Source organism: Neolamprologus multifasciatus, chromosome 3 (genome assembly GCF_963576455.1).
Source record: "Neolamprologus multifasciatus chromosome 3, fNeoMul1.2, whole genome shotgun sequence".
Taxonomy (NCBI): domain Eukaryota; kingdom Metazoa; phylum Chordata; class Actinopteri; order Cichliformes; family Cichlidae; genus Neolamprologus; species Neolamprologus multifasciatus.
In genome coordinates this window covers 42188255-42211885 of record NC_140441.1, presented here as the reverse complement: position 1 = coordinate 42211885, position 23631 = coordinate 42188255, and the positions used below count along the sequence as shown (strand labels likewise).

Genomic DNA, 23631 nt, shown 5'->3' with positions numbered 1-23631 from the left:
ACAGTGAGAAATACTAAATTAGATACTAGGGCTGCCACGATTAGTCGACTATCAAAATCGTCGACGTGTCATTTGAAGCTTTGTAAGACCCCAAAAGACGCAGGAATAAGTAGTAGGATTTAAGAGTGTAATAACGGACTGAAACAGAAGATGGCAGCACTGCATGTACAAGGATGCCAGCTGCCGTTAAACCCCGAAGAAGAAGAAACTGCGTCCGGTATCATATCTGTGTCCAAATTCAGGAACCGCATCCTCCTCTGCCCACATTTATAGGCCGATTATGTTACAGCGACACGACGAAGGCTGTCCAAATTTGAAGACTCTGACAAATGCGCCCCTCATTTCTCCAGATTTGAAGGATGGGTCGGGTGTATACTTCGTGGCCCAACCTATCCCAGAATTCATATGGTGGCCCAGCGCGGCCCTGCTCAGTTTCCAACAATGGCGGCAGCTAGTTAGTTTTAATATTAGTCTTATTATTCTTTCTGGGTCACAAAATAAAGTTTTAAGATGTTTTCAGGCAAGAATGTAGCTGTGTAAACCTCAAATATCTGCTCAGTTTATCAAGACACCACATATTTTCAAAAGCGCTCTGACGTTTTCAGAGACGTCTGTTACCCACCAGCTCGATAGCTAGCCGGGGGCAAGGCTCACTAGAGCCGTGAGAACACCGGACTCCCAGCAAATCGTTTTTAAACCCACCGCTGTCTTTCACTACTCAGGTTAAACATGATATATACATAACTTAAAATGTTAGTGTTTGGCTTTTTTCAGTATTTTATTTGTTCCTGAGTAAATCGGTTTGGCTGAGATTAAAGTTATAGTTTTTACACAGCTGAATAAACATCAAGCAGACAACTGATTATCAGAAGTGTGACATGCTCGAGAATATACTCCAATGTCCCGTTATATTTTAGATAGCAAGGAGTTTATTAAACTTCACCGAGACAATCTGCAAATTTCATTAAAATGTAATAAACTATCATCTTGTCTTTATTTTTAGTTAGCACATACCTTAAACACTTAAAGCTGTAAGCTAATGATAGTTATATAAGAACAGATGCATGCTGGTGCAATAAGCTGTACGTTTTACGCCCAATGGATGCATGATCTGATTAGTCGACTAATCGCAAAAATAATCGGCGACTAGTCGACTATCAAAATAATCGTTTGTGGCAGCCCTATTAGATACATTTCAGAGCATTTTTCTAGCCGGTGGCTGGGAACGAGGCAGAAAACACAAGAAACACGGAAAAGCCGGGTTACTTTATTGGAGCAGTGTGACCTTTTTTGATCTATTAGATGGAATGAGAGAGAACGTCCGTGTGAAGGCTGGAACCAGATCTCACTCATCTCATTGTTCACAGTGGAAAGTTTTTTTTTAGGCAGTGGCAAAAACAAAAACAAAAATGTATATCAGCTCCGGTCATCAAAAACACAGCATGTTTACCTGCTCCAGGCATCATCTGAGTCATACTGATTTTACTACTGCAGCAACACTTCGTACGAATGTGAACACGTACCTTGTTAATGAAAGCACGCAGAGCGGCGAACACATGTCTGAGGGCAGCTTCTGACTGGCCGACTTTGAGGAAAGTCAGGTAGACGTCAAACACCTTCTTCATCAGTGCGTTGTGACCGTCGCTGTCCAGCAGCTGGTTCTGAATCACACACACACAAGAATAGATGCACAAAATATTAGTGCAAACTATATTCATCAATTTCCTACATTAGTGTTGATGTGTGAGCAGACTTCTGACGTTTTAGACGCATCTCATTCTGTTCTCATCGACTAAAAGCAAACGAGATGACAACGACTGATGGCAGCGGCTGATTTTTACTGTGTCCCATCAATTTCGGGACCCTACAATTTGGGATCCAGTGTCAGTATCAGTACTCATGTTCGCATCAGATGAAGCCATTGATAAAGTTACTGTTTTGAAAAGAACACAGCTAGAGTATGAGGATACACCCAATAAAGCTTCTATATGTGAGCCTGCTTGTAATGTGGCAATGCGATTTGCGTAGGTTGTTGGTTGCAACTTTCTTGAGAAAAACCCAGCCAGACAACAGCTGCCAACAAATAAAAAGAATGACATCTAAATATGTCCAACTTCACTCCATCCTCCCCAAAGGACTACTTGAGAACAACCCCAGATGTTCAGTAGGCTGGCTGGGGTCCAGAACTGTCTTGAAAGCATATCTCCACTTAAGGATAATAAGCAAAAGGATCAAGTCTGTTTTTTTGGTTTATTTTTGTCTTTAGGTAAGCTGCATTAAACAACACCGAGCAGTTGAGGAAGCTGTGAAGTCAAACACAGGCAGAGCCGATAAAACAGAATCAAACTCTCCCAGAATGATATGAACCTGCATGAAGGATGAAAAAATTAGCTTCACAAATCCAGCAAAGACATCCATCCACTGTGAAGCATCAGGTCAAGACTAGGACTTGGGTTTAGCTTGGCACTCAGGAGTGATGGTTAAATTCGAAGGGGCTTTAAATGCTTGAATAGCCTCTCATAAATACAACGACAACAAAAAATGGGCCCAAATTCAAGGCCCCACAAGTTTGAACGCATTTTTGAGACTCAAAATGTGGTTACTATTAGGTTATGATTCGCTTTATGCTAGGGGTTAGGGTTATGCATTCATTTTTGATCGTTAGGGTAAGCAGCTAGTGAAAACATTATGTCAATTAGATGTCCTGACTAACAGTGTTGGGGAGTAACGGAATACATGTACCGCCGTTACGTATTTAAAATACAAAATATGAGTAACTGTATTCCGTTACAGTTACCGTTTAAAAAGGTGGTATTTAGAATACAGTTACTTTGTTGAAATAAATGGATTACACGGCGGTACTTTCCTGTTTCATATTGTGGCGGGTCAGGCCTGTTTGGGTTTTGTTTGACAGCTACGTTCTGTAGTTCCAGGCGGCAGCGTTACGGTTGCCATGGTTACAGGGCGACGCTCTTTCTCTCTCTCTCTCTCTCTCTCTGCGACTGTGTGTTTCCTGGGTGAGAGAGGCCTTTTTGTTGTTGTTGTTGTGCTAAGCTAACAGGCAGAATGCTACAGGTATAGCTCTAAAGAATGTAGCCTGATGGGCAGTGTAGTCCGTGCTGCAGGGAGAATGGACTGCCATACACGTTATGTGTCTGTGAGTGCGAGGTGGGAGAAAAAGCCGAGTGGAAAAGTACGTCAGTCAGTACGTCAGTTGTCATCAAGCAAAAACGGGAGCTGGAAGCATGTAAATATAATAATAACCACTGCAGCCAAGAAGAGTGCCTGACGAGCCCAGTTGTAAGTAAGCTATTAAGACTCGACTGTACACTGTGTTCGTGTTTTCCTCCAAAAACAATAAGTTCCGTTGGAGCAGCCTTTCAAATCCTCTCTCTGTCTCTCGCAAGAAAACTTGACCCAGACAACAAAGTAAAGCTAGTTTTCGGCTACGAGCCCAACACGGACCCCGCCGTATTAGTCAGAGGTCCCTTTACTACGGTTCGGAGCCGCGGACCTTCAGTAACAGTAATAAATCACAGCAATAGCACATTCATGTAGTTGTAAACAGCATGATAATATATTAAGTAATCCAAAGTATTCAGAATACGTTACTCTCATTGAGTAACGTAACGGAATACGTTACAGAATACAATTTAGGGGCATGTATTCTGTATTCTGTAATGGAATACATTTTAAAAGTAACCTTCCCAACACTGCTGACTAAGACATAAAAGGCAAAAGTGTGTGTGTCTCTCTGCTACACACAGAGTGGAGCAGGCAGAGCCACAAAAGGTTAAACAAAGATCACAGAAAACTGTGTTTATTTTTTAAATCGTTCATTTAGACAATATCAGACTCAGCACTTACTCAGGTGACTTGCAGAAATATGTAAAGAAAAGATGAGCATACATATTAAGATTTCTCTGAGCTTATACAGAGTGTTATTAAGAGCTGAAAACCTCTTAAACATCACGGAGGCTGACTCAAAATTTCATAACAAGCACATCACTTATTTAAGGACTCAGTGACATTTGAATCACTTTAAAAGCTTATCTACCATCTGTGTGGTTTGACTGTGTGTGCAGTGCTTACCTTGAAACACTGAGTGAACATACTCAGGATGTCCAGGACGCTGAGGCAGACCTCGGTGGAGGTGTTGCCTTCAAGCAGGGCCTGATGGTGGATTTCTGCTTCTGACGGGCCTGCCCCTGAAACACAGAAACACACATGGAGACATAAAGAAATCCTGAGGTGATGTGCATGCTAATGGTTCACATTGCGGTGTAAAACAAATTCTAATTCTAACCCTTTTATCCAGAAAATACTGATGACTGCAAAGTTATTCTTAAGTATTGTTGTGTTTGCTGATTTCCTGCTTGCTTTGAAATGGTAATTTACATACAGCTCATTAGGCAAATGCTTCATTGACTGATTTAATTGCACAAATCAACATGTAATTACATCTTGTTTAAGATACTCCTAGTAGGTACCAAATGTTATTAAAGAACATAACATCCAGCTCAAGTCACGTTTTTCATTATTAGCATACAGCCAGAGATAAGAACAACTTGTTTCTCGGTAAAGTGCAAAATAACAAGGAAAACACATGTGACACATCAGTCTATAGCAGCGGTCCCCAACCTTTTTTGCGCCACGGACCGGTTTATGCCCGACAATATTTACATGGACTGGCCTTTAAGGTGTCGCGGATAAATACAACAAAATAAAACTAGTACTGGTACCGAAAAAAGAAGATTTATTCATAACACACGTAAAAAGACCCAGGAAAACCGAGTAAACGATAAAAACGATAACAAAATAACGCTGAAAACCGATAAAAACCCTGAAAACGATACATTTCACACCTGAGCCTCAACTCTCGCGGCCCGGGACCAAACGACTCACGGACCAGGACCGGTCCGAGGCCCGGGGGTTGGGGACCGCTGGTCTATAGGGTACATGTGCAATCATTTTATACACAGGTTATTACATGCAAATCCTTTGAGAATCCTGTAAACAGCAAACACTGCATTAAAGCCACAGAGAATTTTTTATAGAGGATTTTAATGCTAAGTTCACAAGCAGGGCTTTGTCATAGCATTTGTTTATGTTTAAGATTAAGATGCAGCAAAGCAAATCCCTGTGTGTATGCGGGTGAACGTGCCCATTTATTTTCTGCAACAGCGTTTTCCGTGGTGATTCTACACACTGTTGCATTAATCTAGCATTGCTGCAAATCCATTACGTGAAGACCAGAGAGGCCTTAGAGCTCGACATACTGCGGTCAGTGGCTCAAGATAATGTCTGTTTAGAAAGCTGATGAACTGTTTCCTTTCAGTCGATTCACTCGGTACAACACATAAGTATGGGATATTGCGCCCTTGCATTTCCTGGCTGAAGAAACCTTTATTCACGCCTTTAAGGCCTATGTGACCTTATACAATAACCCCTTCATAATACAGCCTGCACCCCAAAAAGCACAGTGTGCTTACAGGGTAAGATGGGAAAATGCTGTTGTTTTTTTCCACAAATTACCAAATAATAAAGAAGTATTACTTACAGACTATTAAAATTTACTTACAGTTTAACTATTTGTTTCCAGTAAAAACCTGACTGGTAGTGTTAAGTATTTGGAGGAAAATCTTAATTACCTTGTAAATAAAATACATTGAAATTCCTTTTGATTACAGGGAAATTATTGTCGTACTAAGAAGCTTTCTTTTTCCTCGTCCACATGCACAGAGAAGAGCTGAACAGTTAGGTTGTTAACACACTTTTTCAACTACTCATTGCACCAGCAAATATGACACACAAATTGGAGCGTGACCAGCAAACATCCTACCAGAACCTACACGTGGAGCTGGTGTGGTGGAAGGATTGAAGCAACAGGCAGTGATGCAGCAGCACTCACATGACAGAGGTTGAGACAGAACAATTTTTATCTTTTTAATGCCAAAATTGGAACGTGCACTTGGTTTATGATGTGATGGGAGTGTTAGTGTGCACGCTCTATTGTAGCTCCAGTTGCCTCCAGTTGCTTGCATCTGATTCTACTACTTATAGATTTTTGTGTACTCAAATAATACCAAATAAAACAATAACAAAACTAATCGTTTCACATTCATACATTTCTTAAATTAAACACTTTCAAAAGAAACACGTTCATTTCAACAGAAAAGGTGAACAAAAGGATAATAAGGACTGTCACAGACTAGGCGTGTCACATTAGGAATGTAACCGCCTCAGATTCTCCTGTGCTGCTGTGAATCTTTCTGCAAGCCTAATCTTTAACAAACAAATCATTGGTTGTGGAATTATTTTCTTTCATATGAAATATTCCTGTGCAAACCTCAACTGTATGCAGACTCCCTCGGCTGGAACTTTGAGAACTCCTTCAGAGTACACAAATGTAATCTATATCACTTTGCCCACATGATTTCTTGACGATTAGTGCGGTGCTGGCAGAATTGACAGTTCCACTACAACTTCAATTCCTGTAAATTTCAAGGAAACTTAGATGTGAAGTGTTTTGCAACCTGACGTTTTGCATGTGAACTAGTAGTGCTTACCTATGTTGAGGGTGAAGGAGGCTTCCATGGTGTTGAACTGATGTATCTTGCTCTGCATGAGGCTGGCACGGTTGCAGCGCATGGGTGGCATTGTCTGAGACTTTCCACCTGACGAGAACAGCTTCGACACACACGCCTCCTGGCTCCTATATCGATAATAACAAGAGCAAGAAGGAAGGAGGAAGGAGGAAGAGGAATAACATAAGAACCTGTTCCTGTAACTCTCACTGAGCTGGATGTATTACGATATATAACAAATATGTTAATACCTGATAATTAATAAAAAATCGACACAAGCTGATTAATACCAAACAGAACATTTTAATACATTTAAAAAAAGAGGAGTAAAGGTGTATTTCATTGGAACATACCCACATGACCTGGCACCTTGCTTCCTTAAAACTCAACTAAATTTAGTTGGGTTTCAAATTTCAGGCGCTGACAGATAAGGTAAATATGACACATGATACAAAGGCGCAGCTTTGTTTTCCAGCCTTACCTGCCGATGTTCCTCTTTCCAATGTAACGGAACTGAGCCAGACAGACCCTGCAGAGAAAACACGAAGCACGAGGCGCCTTTTGCATCCACTTAGAATGTTGACACAAGACTGATAGAGCAGTTAATAGTTTTGTTTAATATTTACATATGGGTGTTGTTTCATTAGCTACTCACTCGAGCAAACTGAGGAAGTTCATGATGTCTTGAGGGCTGATTTTGTTCCAGTAGGCCATCAGAGTGTCTGCGGACAAAAAGTGGACACACTTGGGCTACGTTCACACTGCAGCTCTTAATGCTCAATTCCGATTTTTTGATCAAATCCGATTTTTTTGTCTGCTCGTTCACACTACAAATAAAATGCAACAGCAAACGCGCTCTAGTGTGAACGCTCAAAGCGGCCCGCATGCGCAAAAGAAGACGTCACACACAACGCGCTCTGTTTAGACCCAGAGCAAACAGTATTGTTTGAATGATGGCCGTTAATATAAAGACTTCGGACTTTACGTTTCCCAATTTTTGCTTTAAGTTATTTTGTTATTTACATAATAATGTAGATAACCTAATAATTATCCTTATTGCTGTTTAAGCGGTGCTTCAAAGGATAGTTGCAGATTTCTGTCAGAATCTGCAGATTATACAGTACAAATAAAATGTTCACGTTTCTTCAACGTTGTCTTCTCAGCAGTTTCACCGGATGGCCAGGAAGCATTCGCGATGTCTTCTCGGGCGCTTCTCTGGCGCTGATAATTGGCTTCTGTCTTGTGTCAGTGACGTAAAAGACGGATTTAATGCGACCTGAACGTTCACACAGCGGTCGCTTTCTGAAACATCGGATATGTATCGGATTCAGTACCACATACGAAAGTGACCCAGATCGGATTTGAAAATATGGGATTTGTGCCGTTCACACTGTCACACCATGATCGGATATGGGTCGCATAGGGTCAAAAAAATCGGATTTGATGCGCTTTCGCCTGCAGTGTGAACGTAGCCTTAGTTACATGATTTTAGACCACCAGAGCAATCACTGTCAGAAATAGCAGAACAGGTAGTTGAGTCACGTTCTGAGTGAGTGAAGATCTGCATGTGCAATGTGGCTTTAGAGCCTCACTGACCTTCTGACAAGGTCTTGGCGATGTGCAGGAAAGAGAACAGTAGGCCTTTGATTTCATATTGGCCCAGTCTGCCGATAGGAGGCATGGTGCTGCTGCTCATGGTTGAGGCGCGTCTCTGCAGCTGGAACAACACACAGAAAACGCTCGTTAACTAATTTTAAAGCACTCCTACTTCCTGTTTGGTTAGGACCAGCACTAGAGGAAAATCTTTGAGTGTCAGAGGATCTAAACGGTCGTATTTTACAGAAGGAGAATCATTTATTTAAACCCAGACTTGAGGACAGGCTCACTGATGTAACCTTTGTTACCAAAAAAATCCTGAGCGCAAACAGTATGTGAGAGGTTGCTTTCGCAATTAATATCTCTTATCAGCAAACACACAAAACAAACATGTTATTGCTTTTGATTACACAAAGCAGCAATTATGCTGATGAGGTGAATTGTGGCTGTAAAAATATACAGATTTACAGATAAACCAGCAGAAAAGCAAAATTTAGAGCAAAATTGCACAAAAACCACTGAGCAGAATGTCCTGGAGACGGAGAAAAGGAAGAACCTATTCATTTTTCACCTATATATAGCTTCAGAGTGCTTTTTCTGTTTAAACGTCATTATGTGTTTTTCTTCAGTCTGTCAGGGGTTTCATCTAACTGTCATTTACAGGTCAAATCCACATGACTAGCACTTTCTCACGTTGCGACTGAATTGTAAGCACGAGCATCTGCTCATCTGGCATCTCATCACGAAACATGAATGATCGCTGGTTCACATGAAGGTGGTGTTTTCCAGTACAAGCCACGTCACACGTTTCCCAAATGAGTCATGGTTGAAGAGCAGGAGAAGAGTTTATGTTGGCTCCGAGTTCACAGAGGTTTCCTGCTGAGAGACACAGGCATTGTCCAAAAGTAACATGCAGCTGCTTTTTAACATCATTGCCAGAAAGTGACCCGTGAAGGCTTCAGATGTAACGCCGAGGCAGTGTGTGTACGTGGCCTACACGAAGCCCACGTCCGGTGAGTAAAATGTTGAAGTGGAACAAAGCAGCGCAAAAGTTTGAGCACTTCAGAACTAATTAGAATTTCCTGATTTGGGAACTGACAACAAACCTTCCAGTGAACAAAACAGTTAAACTGAAATTTGCATATCACATGTTTCAGGCTGCTTTGCATACGGTATGTTTAGGTTTCCCGCACAGTGTTTCAGAAGTGCTTCCGTGAGGTGACTCCAAAGGGTTCAGACTGCATTCTTAGAAGTATTTAAAAGTGGATATAAAAAAGTTCAGGGCTGCAACGCAAAACCGTGATAATCAGACATTGTCTGACTTGTCTTGATGTCAACAGTTCAGCATAACTGACATTTCTGAATGACATTCCAGGTAAGGGAAAAAACAAAGAAAAACAAACCAGTGTCCGGCTTGTCGGTTTTCTGGAACTTAGAGAAACGATAAAGTTTATTTATCTAAAAATGAACTGACTGACAATCTGCCCTAAATATGTTTAACCTGTTGGGCTAAAATGAAATGTTACCTCACCTCAATGCTGTCCGGTGTTCCTGGGTCCATAAATAGAGAGCCTCTGGAGTCTTCCCTCCTCACAACGTGGCCATTCTGAGTTGGCTGACCTGCAACCAAAATAGGTTTGTTGGGGTTTTCTTTGTACAATTTAAAGCACCTTAACGCTACTGTTGTTGTGATTTAGCGCTCTTTAACCCTTTAAAACCGGTCAGAGCGGCACGCTCCTTTTTGCGCAACTACTTTTAAATCCCAGTAGCTCTGCAACCACGTGAGCTAGCGCAATAATTTTTTTTGCATATGAAACCGAAGGAGTTGTACTTACATCTTATGCCATCAGCTTGTCCTCGGTCACAGTTTCCTTCCACATATAGCTTTGCAAAAACTGCATAAAAAGCGCTTGCAGCAACAAAAACATAATATTCCAGAAACACGCTTTGCCGATCTGATCAGCTGTTTGTAACACTTCCTACGTTGGAATAGACGTCAGCGCAAACTATCGCATGTCCGCCATGACCTGCCCGAAACCGGGAGTGATTTTCGCGGAAATGTAGTTTTTTACTATCTGGGCCTCATGAGCCTATACTGGTGTTTTTAAAAGTTATCTTTGACTTTATGACTTTCTGTGTCGTTTCTGGGATGCTTAGGACTCATATTGCACTGCTGGAAATTGTTTATTTTGATGCATATGCTGCTTTTTTGCAAATTTGCATTATAATATTTATTTTTGTTTTTCCTGCAGTATATGAAAATTGGTGTATTTCAAAGATAAAACTATGCAGACACTCAAAATAAATTTCCTGTGGTGGGAAACTATTTCATGCAACTTTTTTGTATTTACAGTTTTGAGGGATAAGCCTCTTAAATTTCTCTAACTAGAAATATATGTTAAAAAAACAAAAACAATTTTCAATTTTTTTTGTAGTTTATTGCACTTTTTTGCAATGTATGTAATTACTATGCACTTAATGCATACATATTATTAAAATTTAGGCTGTAATGGTTGTATTGATGTATAGCAACTTGAAATGCTCCCAAAAATGGCTCTACAGCATGTAAAAATATAATATAAGCTCTGGCGGACTTGGTTCTATGGTAGGTCTTAAAGGGTTAATTTTAATATGAACAGAACTGAATTAACCAACACATACTTATAAATGTCCAAAGACTGCAGATTTTGCTACACTCCATGTCTCGTATTCACAAAGCTTCCTAACAGTAGCTCCTAGTGAAAAATTCTTTATATTTTCCAATAAAATTAAACAAATTCATAATTCTAAGTAAAAACATATGAAACCATTTTTACATCAGGACTCTCAGGAAATGTTTGGGCCAATATGCTATACAGGAACAACACACCATTATTCATTCCATTGAGCCTGTGAACATCATTGTACGCAGTAGTCCAGCAACGTGATGTCTGAGAACACAACCCTTGTTGTGTCACCAGGGAATAAGAAGCTAATGAACTCCTTTTCTGGAGTAAACAAAGGCTTTCTACTTGAGACAGATGATTACATTGTTGCTTCTGCTGCTTTGATTTTCATATTTGTTTACTTTCAATCTGCCCATTTTGGCCTGTTTACGCTACCGAAATGCAAGACTACGTGGTTCCTGTTTTAAACATTTAACCCTTTTAGTCTCGAAGAATAAAAACAGTCTTAGCCTCCCAATCTTCTCAGGTCAACATGTATTTGACCTAATGAGCAGCTGCTATAACTCACTAAAACACCCATGTTCACTGGGTTTTTGAGGATTTTTCCAACTTCTGTTTGACACGGATCTTATTCATCTGATTTCAACATCATGTTGGTAGTGAATAAAATACTAGAAATGTTGTAGGATTGGCTAAGAAGTTTGATGTCTGTCTGGCCAACAGCTGCTGCTTTCAGACAGAGTGCTGCTAATGGATCAGTGGGTGTTGAAGCCATATGTTTGTATCATAATGAATAACGTAAACAGGAAGACGCCATATGTACCGTGCGGTTTCTATTGTTCTCTACTCACCGTGCTCTTTCTCGATTGCTGTGCTGATCCTCCTCATGTCTGTGGATATTAGGTCATCTCTGGAGCCCTGGCCAACCACAAGATGGAACGATTGAAAACTGTGTTGCAAAGAGGTGAGCTGGCACATTCTGAATATTATAATCAGACCAAGTGGACAAGAGCAGATGTTCGACATTCTATTTCCTGCAATTGTGAAAACAAAATGTAACAGTTCTGGCACTTTTGTTCAGAATGTATTGTGGCACTTTAGCTTCCTCGGAGCAATCTTTTACTGTTTACTCACTCAGTCTGAGAATTCCTGCATTACACAGGAGGGATTCCCAGCACGTACGGTGCTTAATACATTTATTGGACCACCAACTTATTATTCTACAGCTGCCCTAAATTAACAGTAATTACCAAAATAATTGTTGTATGTTTCTGTAAATGCACTTGGTTTTAACATAACTGTTTGTGCATCTGTATACCAGACCAGACCAGTTTTCACAAAATTCCACTGCACTTGGCACCACGGTACACTATTTGGCAACAACTGAATTGAATCTAAAATAGAGAGACTGACATTAAAACTTTTATAGTGTGTAGGATCCCATGAATGTGTGCCCACTGTGGGTCAGAGTTCATGCTGCAAGATTTTGTCTTATGATCACTTCCCTGGGAAGGAAAAGCTCCGGCTAGTAATGCTAGTAATCCCAGTACTGGAGTGGCGTCAGCGACACTGGGGTTTGCAGTCTTCTTGAAACGTGCTCCTTCAAACTACATGACATTAAAGTCATCTGACAAGGAAAACAAATAATAAAGCTAAAAGCTAGTTTTGACTACCCTCTTATCCACAGGAGGTCACCAAAGCGGGTAGCTCTGCATGTCTGATTTGGCAGAGAGATTTCGTCCTGGGATCAAGTCGGGGATTTTTCTTCAGCTATCTTTGTAACAACCACTTTGAGTTTCAGGACATCAGAAAGATGAATACGTCTGTTTCTTTGATCCCTGGACTTTCAGTTTATATTCCCCCTCCCGTGTTTCCCCGCTGTTAACTCTCACTCACTGTTTGGTGTTTTGATATTTTTGTTGACGTGTAGTTTTGCATCCCCTGTCTCATTGCCATTGATCAGTTTCAGCTGTGACTTGTTACCCTGGTGTCAATTTTTTTCAAAATAGCGTTGTGTTTAAATTGCTCTGTATATGTGTGCGGTTTGGAGTATACATTTGTTAGCACTCAAAAATGTGCACACAAATCATTGTAAACATTTGTAAATATTAGGTTGTGTTTGTGGATTAGACCACACGCACATTTGTAAACCTTTTGAGGCTAATTTCACTCCAAAACCAAGCTTTCCAGGCCATGCTGGTCCTTGGCAGACGGTTTCAAGCCAGGTGTTAGACTTTACCTTTGCAAGATAATTCGCATTAACATTTTGAATTTGCACTCCACATCCACCAAGAGGCCTCACAATGTTGCTGAACTGAAAACAGGTCAACAGCGACAGCACAGTAGGCTGGGCCCTATTGTATAGCACAGGTAAACTAACCTTTTTAATTCATTTGTCATTTTCAGTCCTGTCAGACAGGCTAGTTTAGACACGTGCTAGAGAAAAATTCAAGATTCCTTACCTTGATTTTACATCATGTATCTGGCTTTGTTTAATACTTCATACGACAAGTAGCTGTCATATTGAGGATTTTGCAACTAATTATTTGGAACTGGAAGACTGTAAATGAGACTTTTTGAACTGAACTGAGAAACTTTTTTGGGCTAATTATAGATGAAACAGCGTTTAGGATTTATCAGATTTTTATTTTGATAAACACGGTCATAAAAATAGACTGGTACACACTGTACAGTATGCTTCATGACGCCATTGAATTACATGCCTGACTGAAGATCTTACAGCACAATTGCCAATTCATATGTGAAACTGACTTTTAGTTACATCACAGAAATCCCCTAGAAAAGGAGCGTTGTGAGGTGACTTACGTTTAGGCCCAGCCCAGGACTGGAGGTGAGAGGCTGAGCGGAAAGCTGCTTCAAGTTCTGGTAGAGCAGCTCATAAAGTGGGAGGTACAGCAAACAGATCCTGGCCTGCTGGTTCTGAAACCATAAACATTTGAAAACAAGTAAAAGGAGATGATTATTGTAGGTTAATGTTGGCTACACCTAGCCCTTGTCTTTCTGTGGCTGCACTCTAACGTAGGTGGTTTGCATAAGAGACAATCTTATCTAAACTAAAATAGAAAGGTATGCACATACTTCATTTACTTTTATGGGTAAAAATGCTGAGCTCACTCAGTAGGACATTTGGCCTCTGTTGATGATCGATGTATTATTACACATTAAACAATGTCTCCTTTATTTCTTATTCAGACTCTTCAGACTTTTGTTTCTAAGATAGGCTTTGTTTTTAATGCAGGGGTAAATGCCAAATCAAATACATTGGCACTCATTGTTATTTTGCATTGTTACGAAACAGAATCGTTGAGAACAATAAATCATTGTTCTGCCCTTTTCTCCGTCCACATTCCTGCTCATCCTGCCTCTGCTTGTTCCTTTCTGTTTACATGCTCCTAACCTTGAAAGCGGTGTAGCGATCATCCATGGCGTGTTTAATAAGAAGGTTCTTGAGGATGCCCACGGCCTGTTGCCTCACTTCGGGCGCTTGCTGCAAGGCGTCAGCCACCTCTCTCAGCAGCAGCCCCACCAGGAAGTGGTTACGGCAGTATTCCTCCGTCAAACTGAACTCCAGACTCTGCTCTGTGATTGGGCCAAACAGGATATGAGAGAGCATCAGGATGAGCTGAAGTGAGATTTCCTAACAGTAAATTCTGGTCTGGTAAAAATGTGTTTCTAATCTAATTTAATCGACTTCTTACAACATTTTTTTCCTTGTGAGCAATCAGTCTATAATGTAACAATGTAAGCTGCAGATGTTAAAGGGAAAGCCTAAATGCTCGACCTCAGCAGCTGTGTAACACACTCTGCTAGCACACTTTAGGCCCCTTAGGGCAGTGCTCTGAACTTCATTTGGTATGCTTCACTTCTCAAACCACAAAAAGTCTGCACGACACATTTAACTATTGTCAGTTATTAACAGGAAAAATGGGAACAAAATTTTAGTGAAACAAAGGTTAGCATGATAGAATCAGCCCAGCATCATCCTGCCCAGCAAAACCCAGTAAAGGCAGCTGAAGGCTGGAAAGGACAGACTTGTGTAAAAACTGTGGACAAGCTGCAAGACTGAATGACAAAAAAAAAAAACGGGAATCTGAACCTGACCGTTTATTACAGCTTCCCAATAAAAAGATTTCTTTGGATATTCTGGGAGTTATAACTGGGTTCCTAGAACTACTGGTGAGGTTAGGGCTGTTCGATAAAACGATATATATCGGATGACGATATAAAAACGTCTATCGTTTCATTTTACGCTATCGTTTGTTTCGTGGTGTCGCAAAATAAACTGTTTACGGCAATATTTTTTCATCGTTTTGATGGTCACTGTAGTGGCTATATTAATTTCTTAAAGTTCTCTCTTTCTCTTATATTTAATATAACCACACTACAGACAGACAAGCGTTTGTTTTTATGAGTTGTTGTTAGCAACAACGACGGTAAAACCACCGCGTGTCCATTTGTTCCGCATAAACCTTTCACAATAAAGCTCAAGATCCTGTTGAGACTTTTCAAAATAAACTGAATCACGTGAAAGAGCAGATTATTTACGGATGAGAAGTAAAAAGAGAGCCGCCAGGTCCTAAAAAATAAACCTTAGACTCAAAAGACAGGCTTTTCCCCGCAGCACGCCGCGTAATAAATACTCACAAAGAAAACGGCGGCTGTTACAACTTATGTCTAAAACTGTATCGTTTCATGCATCGGTTAAAACACTCGACTCCAGCGACATGACGCGCAGCTGGAAACACTTCCCGCAAGTCGAGCTGCACAAGATTCACAGAATTTACAGAAAATGTTACATTTTTGTGATTTGTATCGAATTCTTATATCGGGATATGAGATTTTGGTCATATCGCACAGGTCTCGGTGAGGTTATTCTTTTCTGTCATCTCATAAATCGAAACAACTCTCACTATGTCGGCCAGGAAGTGATATTCCCATATTTTCTCACACCCTTAAAACACGAATGACATATAAAATTAGGTTGTAAAACATACTGAAAGTAAGCATGTGAGTAAATAAGCTTTATTTTATTATAAACACATGCTTGAAACAATGCATTTTGATTGGATATAGGAAATTTTAGACCAGTCATGAAAGCTGAAATCAATGCTAACCTGTTTCATAGGGGAAACAGTGATCCGGCTAATGAACTGTTTTTGTTTGTTTTTTCCTTTAATTTCTCCTCAGACTGCATATTTTTACTAAATAACTATAAATAAAAAACATCCTGGCTTAATAGTGCACAACTTGGCCCTTCAGTACCTCAAGAGTTTTACTTCCTGGCTTTTCTCTTTTGCGGCGCCTTGCAAGATAAATGTTTCAGAGCTCTTTGCATTAAAAGCACCAAACAAGCACCAACACAAACACAGCAGATTTATACGATATGATGTGTCTTATTCAGTAGTTATAATGTTTTATAGAAGCAAGTGTGGCAAATTCAATCATTCAAAGTGCATCACTCCAAACCACTATGCAACAAACTCACGGAACACATTCATCGGCACATTAACGTTTCCACAACACACAAAGCGGAGCGGACTTGAATAATTCATCAGGAAATCTGCTGGAAATGATCTTTCGGTGTTATTCAGACAAGAGAAATAAACAAACAGACCACTAAAAAATGAGAAGTTCAACAGAAACAATGACATGGAGTTCAACAGCAGCCCTGGGTTAATATTAACACAGGCAGTGCAGCCTGGAAAACAGAAACCATCTCCAATTATCTCCTCTAATGACAGACACGGGCAGGCAGACAGAGAGACAGACAGGCGGAGGAAAGCGAGAGAGTGAACCACAGCTTCATGAGAGATGCTTCTGACTGGTGTTTACAACAATCAAGTGAATTAAGCATTAGGAAAAGAGGATTTGTTGATTCCCATAACAGCCCAGCCGCTCTCCTCTACAGCACGCAGGCTCGGGCCCTGGTAGGAAAATGAAGGCAAGAGCCCGGAATTAGCATTATTCCGAGTGTGAGGGGAATGAGTGCCCCATGAGGGTGGGTGGGAGGAAAAAAAAATCAGAGACTGGCGGCGGTGTGGTTAGTGAAGGTGAGGACAAGGAGGAGCAGTCATGTGCAAGGTGTCAGCAAACGTGGTGGTGTCAATGGGTGCGGTGGGCTTCACCTACCTACGGGCCCAAAAAGCTCCGTCGCATACGGAATAAAATCTGACCACAAGCAAAAACACACAAACAAACAACAAAAAACAGAGAGGGGTGGAGTAAAAATAAAGACATTCGGGGTAAAACTGTAAACAATCCATGCAGCATTTCCACAGCGCGCACTCCAGTGTTTGTTTTAATGGTGTCGTGTAAAACGGGTTGTGCGATAACGTGTTGGCAAACCTTGTTCACCAGAGATCCGACTAATGCGGATAGGTGTGATGTAATGTGTGTGTGTGGGTGTGTTTGTGGGCCAAACAATCAGGCGAGTTAATAGGATCAGTGTGCATGTCAGAAAAAGGTCAGGGGCTGGGGTCGTGTGACAGCAGGTCAGTGGATACATGTGCGGTGAAAAGTAGGACTACACAGCGCGCTCTTACCTTGTACCCTCTGCAGCTTGGTGCGCCCGAAAGCCATGGGCAGGTTGAGAGGGATGAAGTGCTCGTGGTTACACAAAGTCATCAAGAAGTCAAACTTCATCTCGGTCAGCACCTGTGGCGAACAGGCGAGAGTGCGGTTCGCACACAAATATGCAAATTTCGGCCAAACAGAATTCTCAATGTAACATCAAAAGCTGCCCGCGGCGGGGCGTCTGCGAGAGCAACACATTTGACTAACAAATCCAAACAACATAAACAGAGAAGGCCGGGAGAAACTGTTCAACATCAGACACACTGACAGCGACAGGTGAGCATGAGACAGGGCGCGACTACACGCACATCGTGGAGGCGCTCACGAAAACGCCCCAGTGCACGCTTCAGTTCACTTTAGATCTTTGTCCTTTAAGGTGGTTAGTAATAAATAATGAATGCCGTGAATCTGCAAACAAAGGTGCAACTGATGTTTAGAATTCAGCAGTGCTGATGCACGTGTTTAAGAAAATTCAATAATAAATTGCTCCAGGGGGGAAAAAATGTCCCCTTTTTGGATAAAAGTTTTTAGGCTAGTTTGAGTAGTTTCACTAGTTTTGTTTTCTTTTTTAACCTTAAAAAAAACTTCCCTCACAACACACTGATGGACATGATTATGGAGACTTTGGAGGTATATGTATATGACTGACTCCACTCAGTTTTACTGTAATACCTCTACTGATTTTCCTAAATTTGCCTCTGACATATGCCCTCCGTACAGTAATAATTATAAAGACTCAAACTGACACTGAAACGAATAAAAACTTAACTAAAATTAAACATTTTCAAACAATTAAAATTAAACTGAAATAAGAAGAGCTGCCCTCAAAACTAACTAAAAACAAACATTTCAAATGAAATTAAAAATTAATTATATATAAATGTATATAAAACTAATAAATATAAAACTATAATAACTAATTTTTCATGTTTCTGTAATGGTTAATCCATCAGTAATAATATTTCTAATGCAAATATAATTATTGCAATCATGCATGAATTTTTCTAACTCACAGTTTTCCAAGAAAGCTGCTAAAAGTGTTTAATATTGCATTTAATTCATTTCTGATCTCAGAGAGGAAGAGTATGCCTGCACAAAGCTGAGTTCAGAAACATCCATTCAGTTTATTTCACTAACAAACAACAATATGATTTTAAGATTTGTAAACAATTTGTCCACAGGTTTGTAAAATATTTACGTTCTTGTGTTTACAACAGATGGTTTATGAAATTTTGTACGTCACAGGAAACCTCTGAGCAGGAAGCGGCTTTATTAGAACTGACTCACTGAGAAGTAATAGGACCTTTATTAGAAAACATACTACATCAGCTATAATCAATAACAGTGTGTATGATTCATAAAATTACTTTTATTAACATTTTATTGAACAAATAAATTAAATATTATTGATATGTGCCATTTATTATTGAATTATTGAAGCCTTAGGTTGTCACACATGTGCTACACCTCCACTCTGACGTTGTGAGGTTGCCCAGCTCTGTGGAACACGTACCTTGGGATCTTTAGGGCTGAAATGACACATGTAGTGGTTGACCAAGCCGAAACCAAAACCTCTGTTCATGACAGTCAGGCACCTCTGAGGAGAGAAAGCAGACACGAGAAAACAAGCTGCTGAAATTCATGCAAAACTATGGAGATCTCAGACAAAACAATGCACTATTTTGTCTGAGATCAGCATTTAAAGGCGGCGCTGTCGTGTCCCGTGTCCATAATCTTACGGATCACAACAACACCACTAATACAAGTTCGGGCTCGTAATACACCCTGAACTAAAATTACAGTAAACCTGTCTTGTTTTTTTAATTTTCTGTCATATATATATATATATATAAATAAATATATAAATAACAGTGATCCCTATTAAGGAAAGGGCCTCAAAGAGAGTACCTAAAATGGTTATCTTAGGCTTACAGAGCTGCTTAAAGAACAAAGCCTCACCAGCTTGCCATTGTAAACAGTCTGCTTATGAAGGGCTGCCAATCAGAAGGAGGCAGTTGCCTTAAAAGAAGAGGAGCTAAATCAGCCTGTTTAAATCAAGGGATGCCTTGAATGACCAGTAAAAGGCCCTTCTCTAGCAAAGTCCATGAATAAAAATAAGCAGCTGGAAATGAGCAACAGGTCTTCTTTGAGCTGGTTTCATATTTAGCCTTTGGGGTTCACACCTTGATGAAATTCGCCAGGCTCAAGTTGATGCAGCGAGCCTCCTCTGGGATTTCTGAGTAGCGGATGGTGATGTGCGGCATAATGGACAACACCAAGGACTGCAGAGCCTGGTGGAAACTCTCCGGAAAGCGCTGGGCCCGTGGCATCTAAAGAGTGGGGAGGAATAGCATGTAATGATACATCACTTTAAAACAGCCTTCAAATCAAGTCAAACAGCCATCCATATTATGAAGACAGATCATTCCCAGCATATACATGAGACTAAAAGGTTTATACTGTCTCTAAATAACTTGGGTAGCTGCTTCTGTATAGCAGCAAACAGCAGTGCAGCTCGGCCTGCTGCTGAATGTTTAGGATTTTTGGCAAAGACTCAGATGTAACACAGGCTCGTGGTATCAGAATGCCAAGTATACAATTAGTTTTCTTTGGGTGTCTGTGTTTTGTATCATCGCATGTGGTTATGCAGACATAACAATATGTGGACTAGGTCTTATAACAACATCCAGTCCACATAAGACTTTCAGTTAAAGACTACAAACTCTTCTGTGTCCTGAGCTACAAAGTTTCTGGACAGGGTATTTTGCTATTATGTCAACTGTTCTTGGGGTAACTCTTCATCCTTGTCCTCTGATTGCTGTATTTGGGATTCCTGTTCGCTCACTTACACTTGATTCCACACAAAAGGATATTGTAGCCTTCACATCCCTATTAGCGAGACGTCTAATATTGTTGCATTGGAAGTCTGTTAAGTATCCTACTATTTCCCGGTGGCTTAAAGATGTCATGTTTTTTTTAAAACTTGAAAAAATTAAATATACGTTGAGAGGTTGCACAGCCAAATTTTTTCACAAGTGGCAACCCTTTATCTCTTATTTTGCTAGTCTAGAGGTATTGCCTGTTTAAATGTACTTCTGTTACTGTTATATTCCTCTAATATGTTTGATGGTTGTGTTGATCTGTGTGGGACTGGGGGGGGGGGGTCTTTGTTTTTTTTTCATATATATATATATAAGTTTATTTACTTAGGTAAATGAAGAAAGGTTGATTGTATTTCGGTAACTGCAAGTACTGTTGTTTTCTTTTTTCAATAAAAATATTTTCAAAAAAAAAAAAAAAGACTACAAACTCTTGAACTGTTCAGCGTTATTGAGCGAAATGCTTTTTACCAACCTTCATGCGGTTCTCCTCCTGCAGGTACTGAGCCATGGATTTTGCCATGGTTTCAAAGAAGAACCAAGAGTACTGCAGAAAAGAGCGAAAGGTTACCCATTACGCAATCTTCCTAGGAATATAATGGGAGTACATTACAAGCAGAGTGATTCAGGGGAAACTGGAAGAGAGATAAAAGAGACATGAGAAGTGTAGTTTCCTACAAGCAGCTACATGTTGAACAGGTTTCTCTTTTGAAACTGGTGACAACTGCTGTCAGAACCCTTCGTTTCCATTCTTAGAGAGTTGCACCATCTGCTGCTTAAAGTTGGTTCTACGTGTGGACTGATGCATGAATTATCTGCGTGACCGAGTGCGCACCTTGAGCAGTTTATTGCTGGTGTTGAAATCAGCAGTTTGCTTGAGGGTGGCTGTTACAGCTCTGGCCAGCAACTCGTGAGTGGTCACTGAGTTTCCTGATGCAGGATTGTTGGTTACAAACACGTACTACGAAGAAAAGAGAGAAGAGTAAAACAAAAGCACTTTAGTTTATAGACACAAGCAGAAACTGACACGGGCTGGCAGTGTTTGCGGCAGCTTACCTTAACAAAAGAGCGCAGGTAGTGTTCCAGTCCCTCCTCGTGGCATTTGGAAACTATATGTATGATCACACTGAGGGCACAGAGCATGGAAATTCAATCTATGTCCTTTTATCAGGAGTAAAAGCAGTAAAAGTACAAAGAATTTGTTTTTTAGCTGACCGCAAAGAGTTAACAGCAATCTCGTGGGCTTCTTTGGTGGCGGCTGTGAGCACCTCAAACAGCTGCATCAGCACTGTTGGCAGGAAGGTGATGATGACGTGAGTCTCCATGGCATGTAGGCACTGAGGAAAAGAGGCCAGACAAGATCGTTTTTACTTCTGACTCCCAGATATTTACAAGAATTACAAGCCTCCACACAAAACTGAGTTTTATCTCCCTGATCTTGAAAAACTGTAGCCTATTAGATATAAAATCAGCGCTCTGCATTATTTTATCTGATTAGAAATATATGTGAAAATCTGTCTTGATCAGTAGCTGAATCTCTATGCTTGATGTAATGAAATTCCCGGTCAGACATTGCTGACACATTTCCTTCATATTCACAGCATAGACTGTATAAAAAAGATGTTGGTACCCCTTATGCTGCCAAAACAGCAAAACTTTGACCTGCAGCAGTTTGCCTGCTGGGTCGAACCACCCGGGCCAGCCTTCATTCCCCACATGCACATGTTAATTGCTCCCTAAAATGTTAGTCCTCCCATAAAAATGTTTTCCCAAAGGAAAAACTCTCAAAAATAAGACAAATACTTCAACTGATTTCCTCTAGCATTTAAATAGTTTTGATTTTTCATACAAAATTCAGTACAAAAGAGATTAATGTCTAAAAAGATTTAGTTTTTTGGCAATATCTTGTTGCATTTGGGGTTGCCATCATCCATCCATATCCCTTATTAACTTAATAAACTGTGTTATAAGCCTTTTATTGCTTTAATGGAGGCTGTTGTATAATAGCACTGAAAGGTATTTTGATTGTTGAATGACTCAGGCTCTGTTGAAGCTCATAAGTAGTCATAATGATGCATGCCCTACAAAACGATCGATCTGTTAGTGCACTGCCGAATGACACATACAGTGGAAGTACTGTAAATGATCAATAACTGCACATGGACCAAAGCTAAAAAACTGACTGTGCACTGCCTCACAGCATCTTACCTTCAGGTATTTGATCAGTTCTGCTGGGTTGCCTTCTGATGCTGTTCTCATCAGCTGGCAGTGCTGGAAAAATTTGTGTAGGTGGAGGTCCTGCGGCGAAACAAAACAGGACATCAGTGTTCCTGAAAACCTTCCTTTGTGCATAAAAAAGCAAAAGAACCAAATTGTACCTGAGGATATATCGTTGATGCTACATGGGTCCTCACTTTAAACAGTGTCTTGGCGTTTTCCACCCACTTGATATCAGCCTGAGACCATTCGAAGAAGATAATAGACAAAACAGAGTCAATAAAGTATCTGCAAACTTTTCACATTCCTTCAAAACTCCAATAACCTTCAGGGCTAAAAGCTCAACGTTCGCTTTAACATCGTGAGCATGGCAGTGACAGAGCTGACCAGAACGTTTTCATGGCTACAATCTAACCTTCCTGGTGTCCTGACAAAGATATCCAGCAGGCAAAGTGGCAGCCACGGGCAACTGGAACTCCAACGACTGCATCCTCCCATCTTTAAGCAAAGGCATCCAGGAGTAGCCCACTGAAACACGCGAAAGCAGCCGAGCTTTAGAAGAAGGCATTTTAACAAGCTGAATAATGTGCTCACCAACATTTTAATAAAACTTCATTAAGCCAAATTTCTCACCAAGTGACTCCACTCCGTCCCTCTTCTTGCTGCTGGCTTTGCTGCTGGATTCACAGCTGATGTGGTAAAAGGTGAAGAGGATGTGATGTTTCTCATGCACGTGAACCGGCAGCTCGATCTTCACCTGCACACACAGAGGAACAGGTCGCTGTTTTAATCTTCATATGTCACCATCAGTTCAATCTTCACACATAAACAAGATTAGAGGCACCGATTCCAATAATGGATACCATATAGGTATTACATAGTACTGCCAAGGCAACATTTTAAAGGATGTGCCACATGCTGTGATTTCCTTGTTGTCTTTTTTGATGTTTTTTTGCTCAAATTAAGGGGGTTACATTAACCATAATGGCGTTAGTGTTTCTCAACGTCTTAGTGATGATCATTTATACACTGTGGGGTTGCTTGCTCAAGAAACCTGCAAAAATGTACTGACAGTGAGGGTTTCCTTCAGCC

At 40.5% G+C, this 23631-nt stretch overlaps 1 protein-coding gene across 8 annotated transcripts in view; it reads right to left on the bottom strand.

Moving 5' to 3' along the window:
- Window positions 1–23631, bottom strand: part of dock11 (dedicator of cytokinesis 11) — an 83227-nt gene that overhangs the window by 28258 nt on the left and 31338 nt on the right. For 7 of the 8 annotated variants that reach the window (XR_014871554.1, XM_085146052.1, XM_085146070.1 and 4 more), the window contains 22 exons: window positions 23173–23296; window positions 22955–23067; window positions 22701–22778; window positions 22531–22620; window positions 21538–21659; window positions 21379–21448; window positions 21158–21283; window positions 20798–20869; window positions 19627–19773; window positions 18957–19040; window positions 17413–17524; window positions 17000–17038; window positions 14268–14449; window positions 13676–13789; window positions 11701–11767; window positions 9715–9803; window positions 8184–8304; window positions 7243–7309; window positions 7069–7116; window positions 6570–6715; window positions 4093–4208; window positions 1524–1661 (listed from right to left, as the gene is read on the bottom strand). Coding sequence is in view for 7 of the 8 variants with exons in the window: in XM_085146052.1 (XP_085002178.1) it covers window positions 1524–1661; window positions 4093–4208; window positions 6570–6715; window positions 7069–7116; window positions 7243–7309; window positions 8184–8304; window positions 9715–9803; window positions 11701–11767; window positions 13676–13789; window positions 14268–14449; window positions 17000–17038; window positions 17413–17524; window positions 18957–19040; window positions 19627–19773; window positions 20798–20869; window positions 21158–21283; window positions 21379–21448; window positions 21538–21659; window positions 22531–22620; window positions 22701–22778; window positions 22955–23067; window positions 23173–23296 (2265 nt within the window). In the remaining variant the exon portion in view is untranslated. The remainder of the gene's footprint in view (window positions 1–1523; window positions 1662–4092; window positions 4209–6569; window positions 6716–7068; window positions 7117–7242; window positions 7310–8183; window positions 8305–9714; window positions 9804–11700; window positions 11768–13675; window positions 13790–14267; window positions 14450–16999; window positions 17039–17412; window positions 17525–18956; window positions 19041–19626; window positions 19774–20797; window positions 20870–21157; window positions 21284–21378; window positions 21449–21537; window positions 21660–22530; window positions 22621–22700; window positions 22779–22954; window positions 23068–23172; window positions 23297–23631) is intronic. The other variant, XM_085146064.1, reaches the window with a different exon arrangement.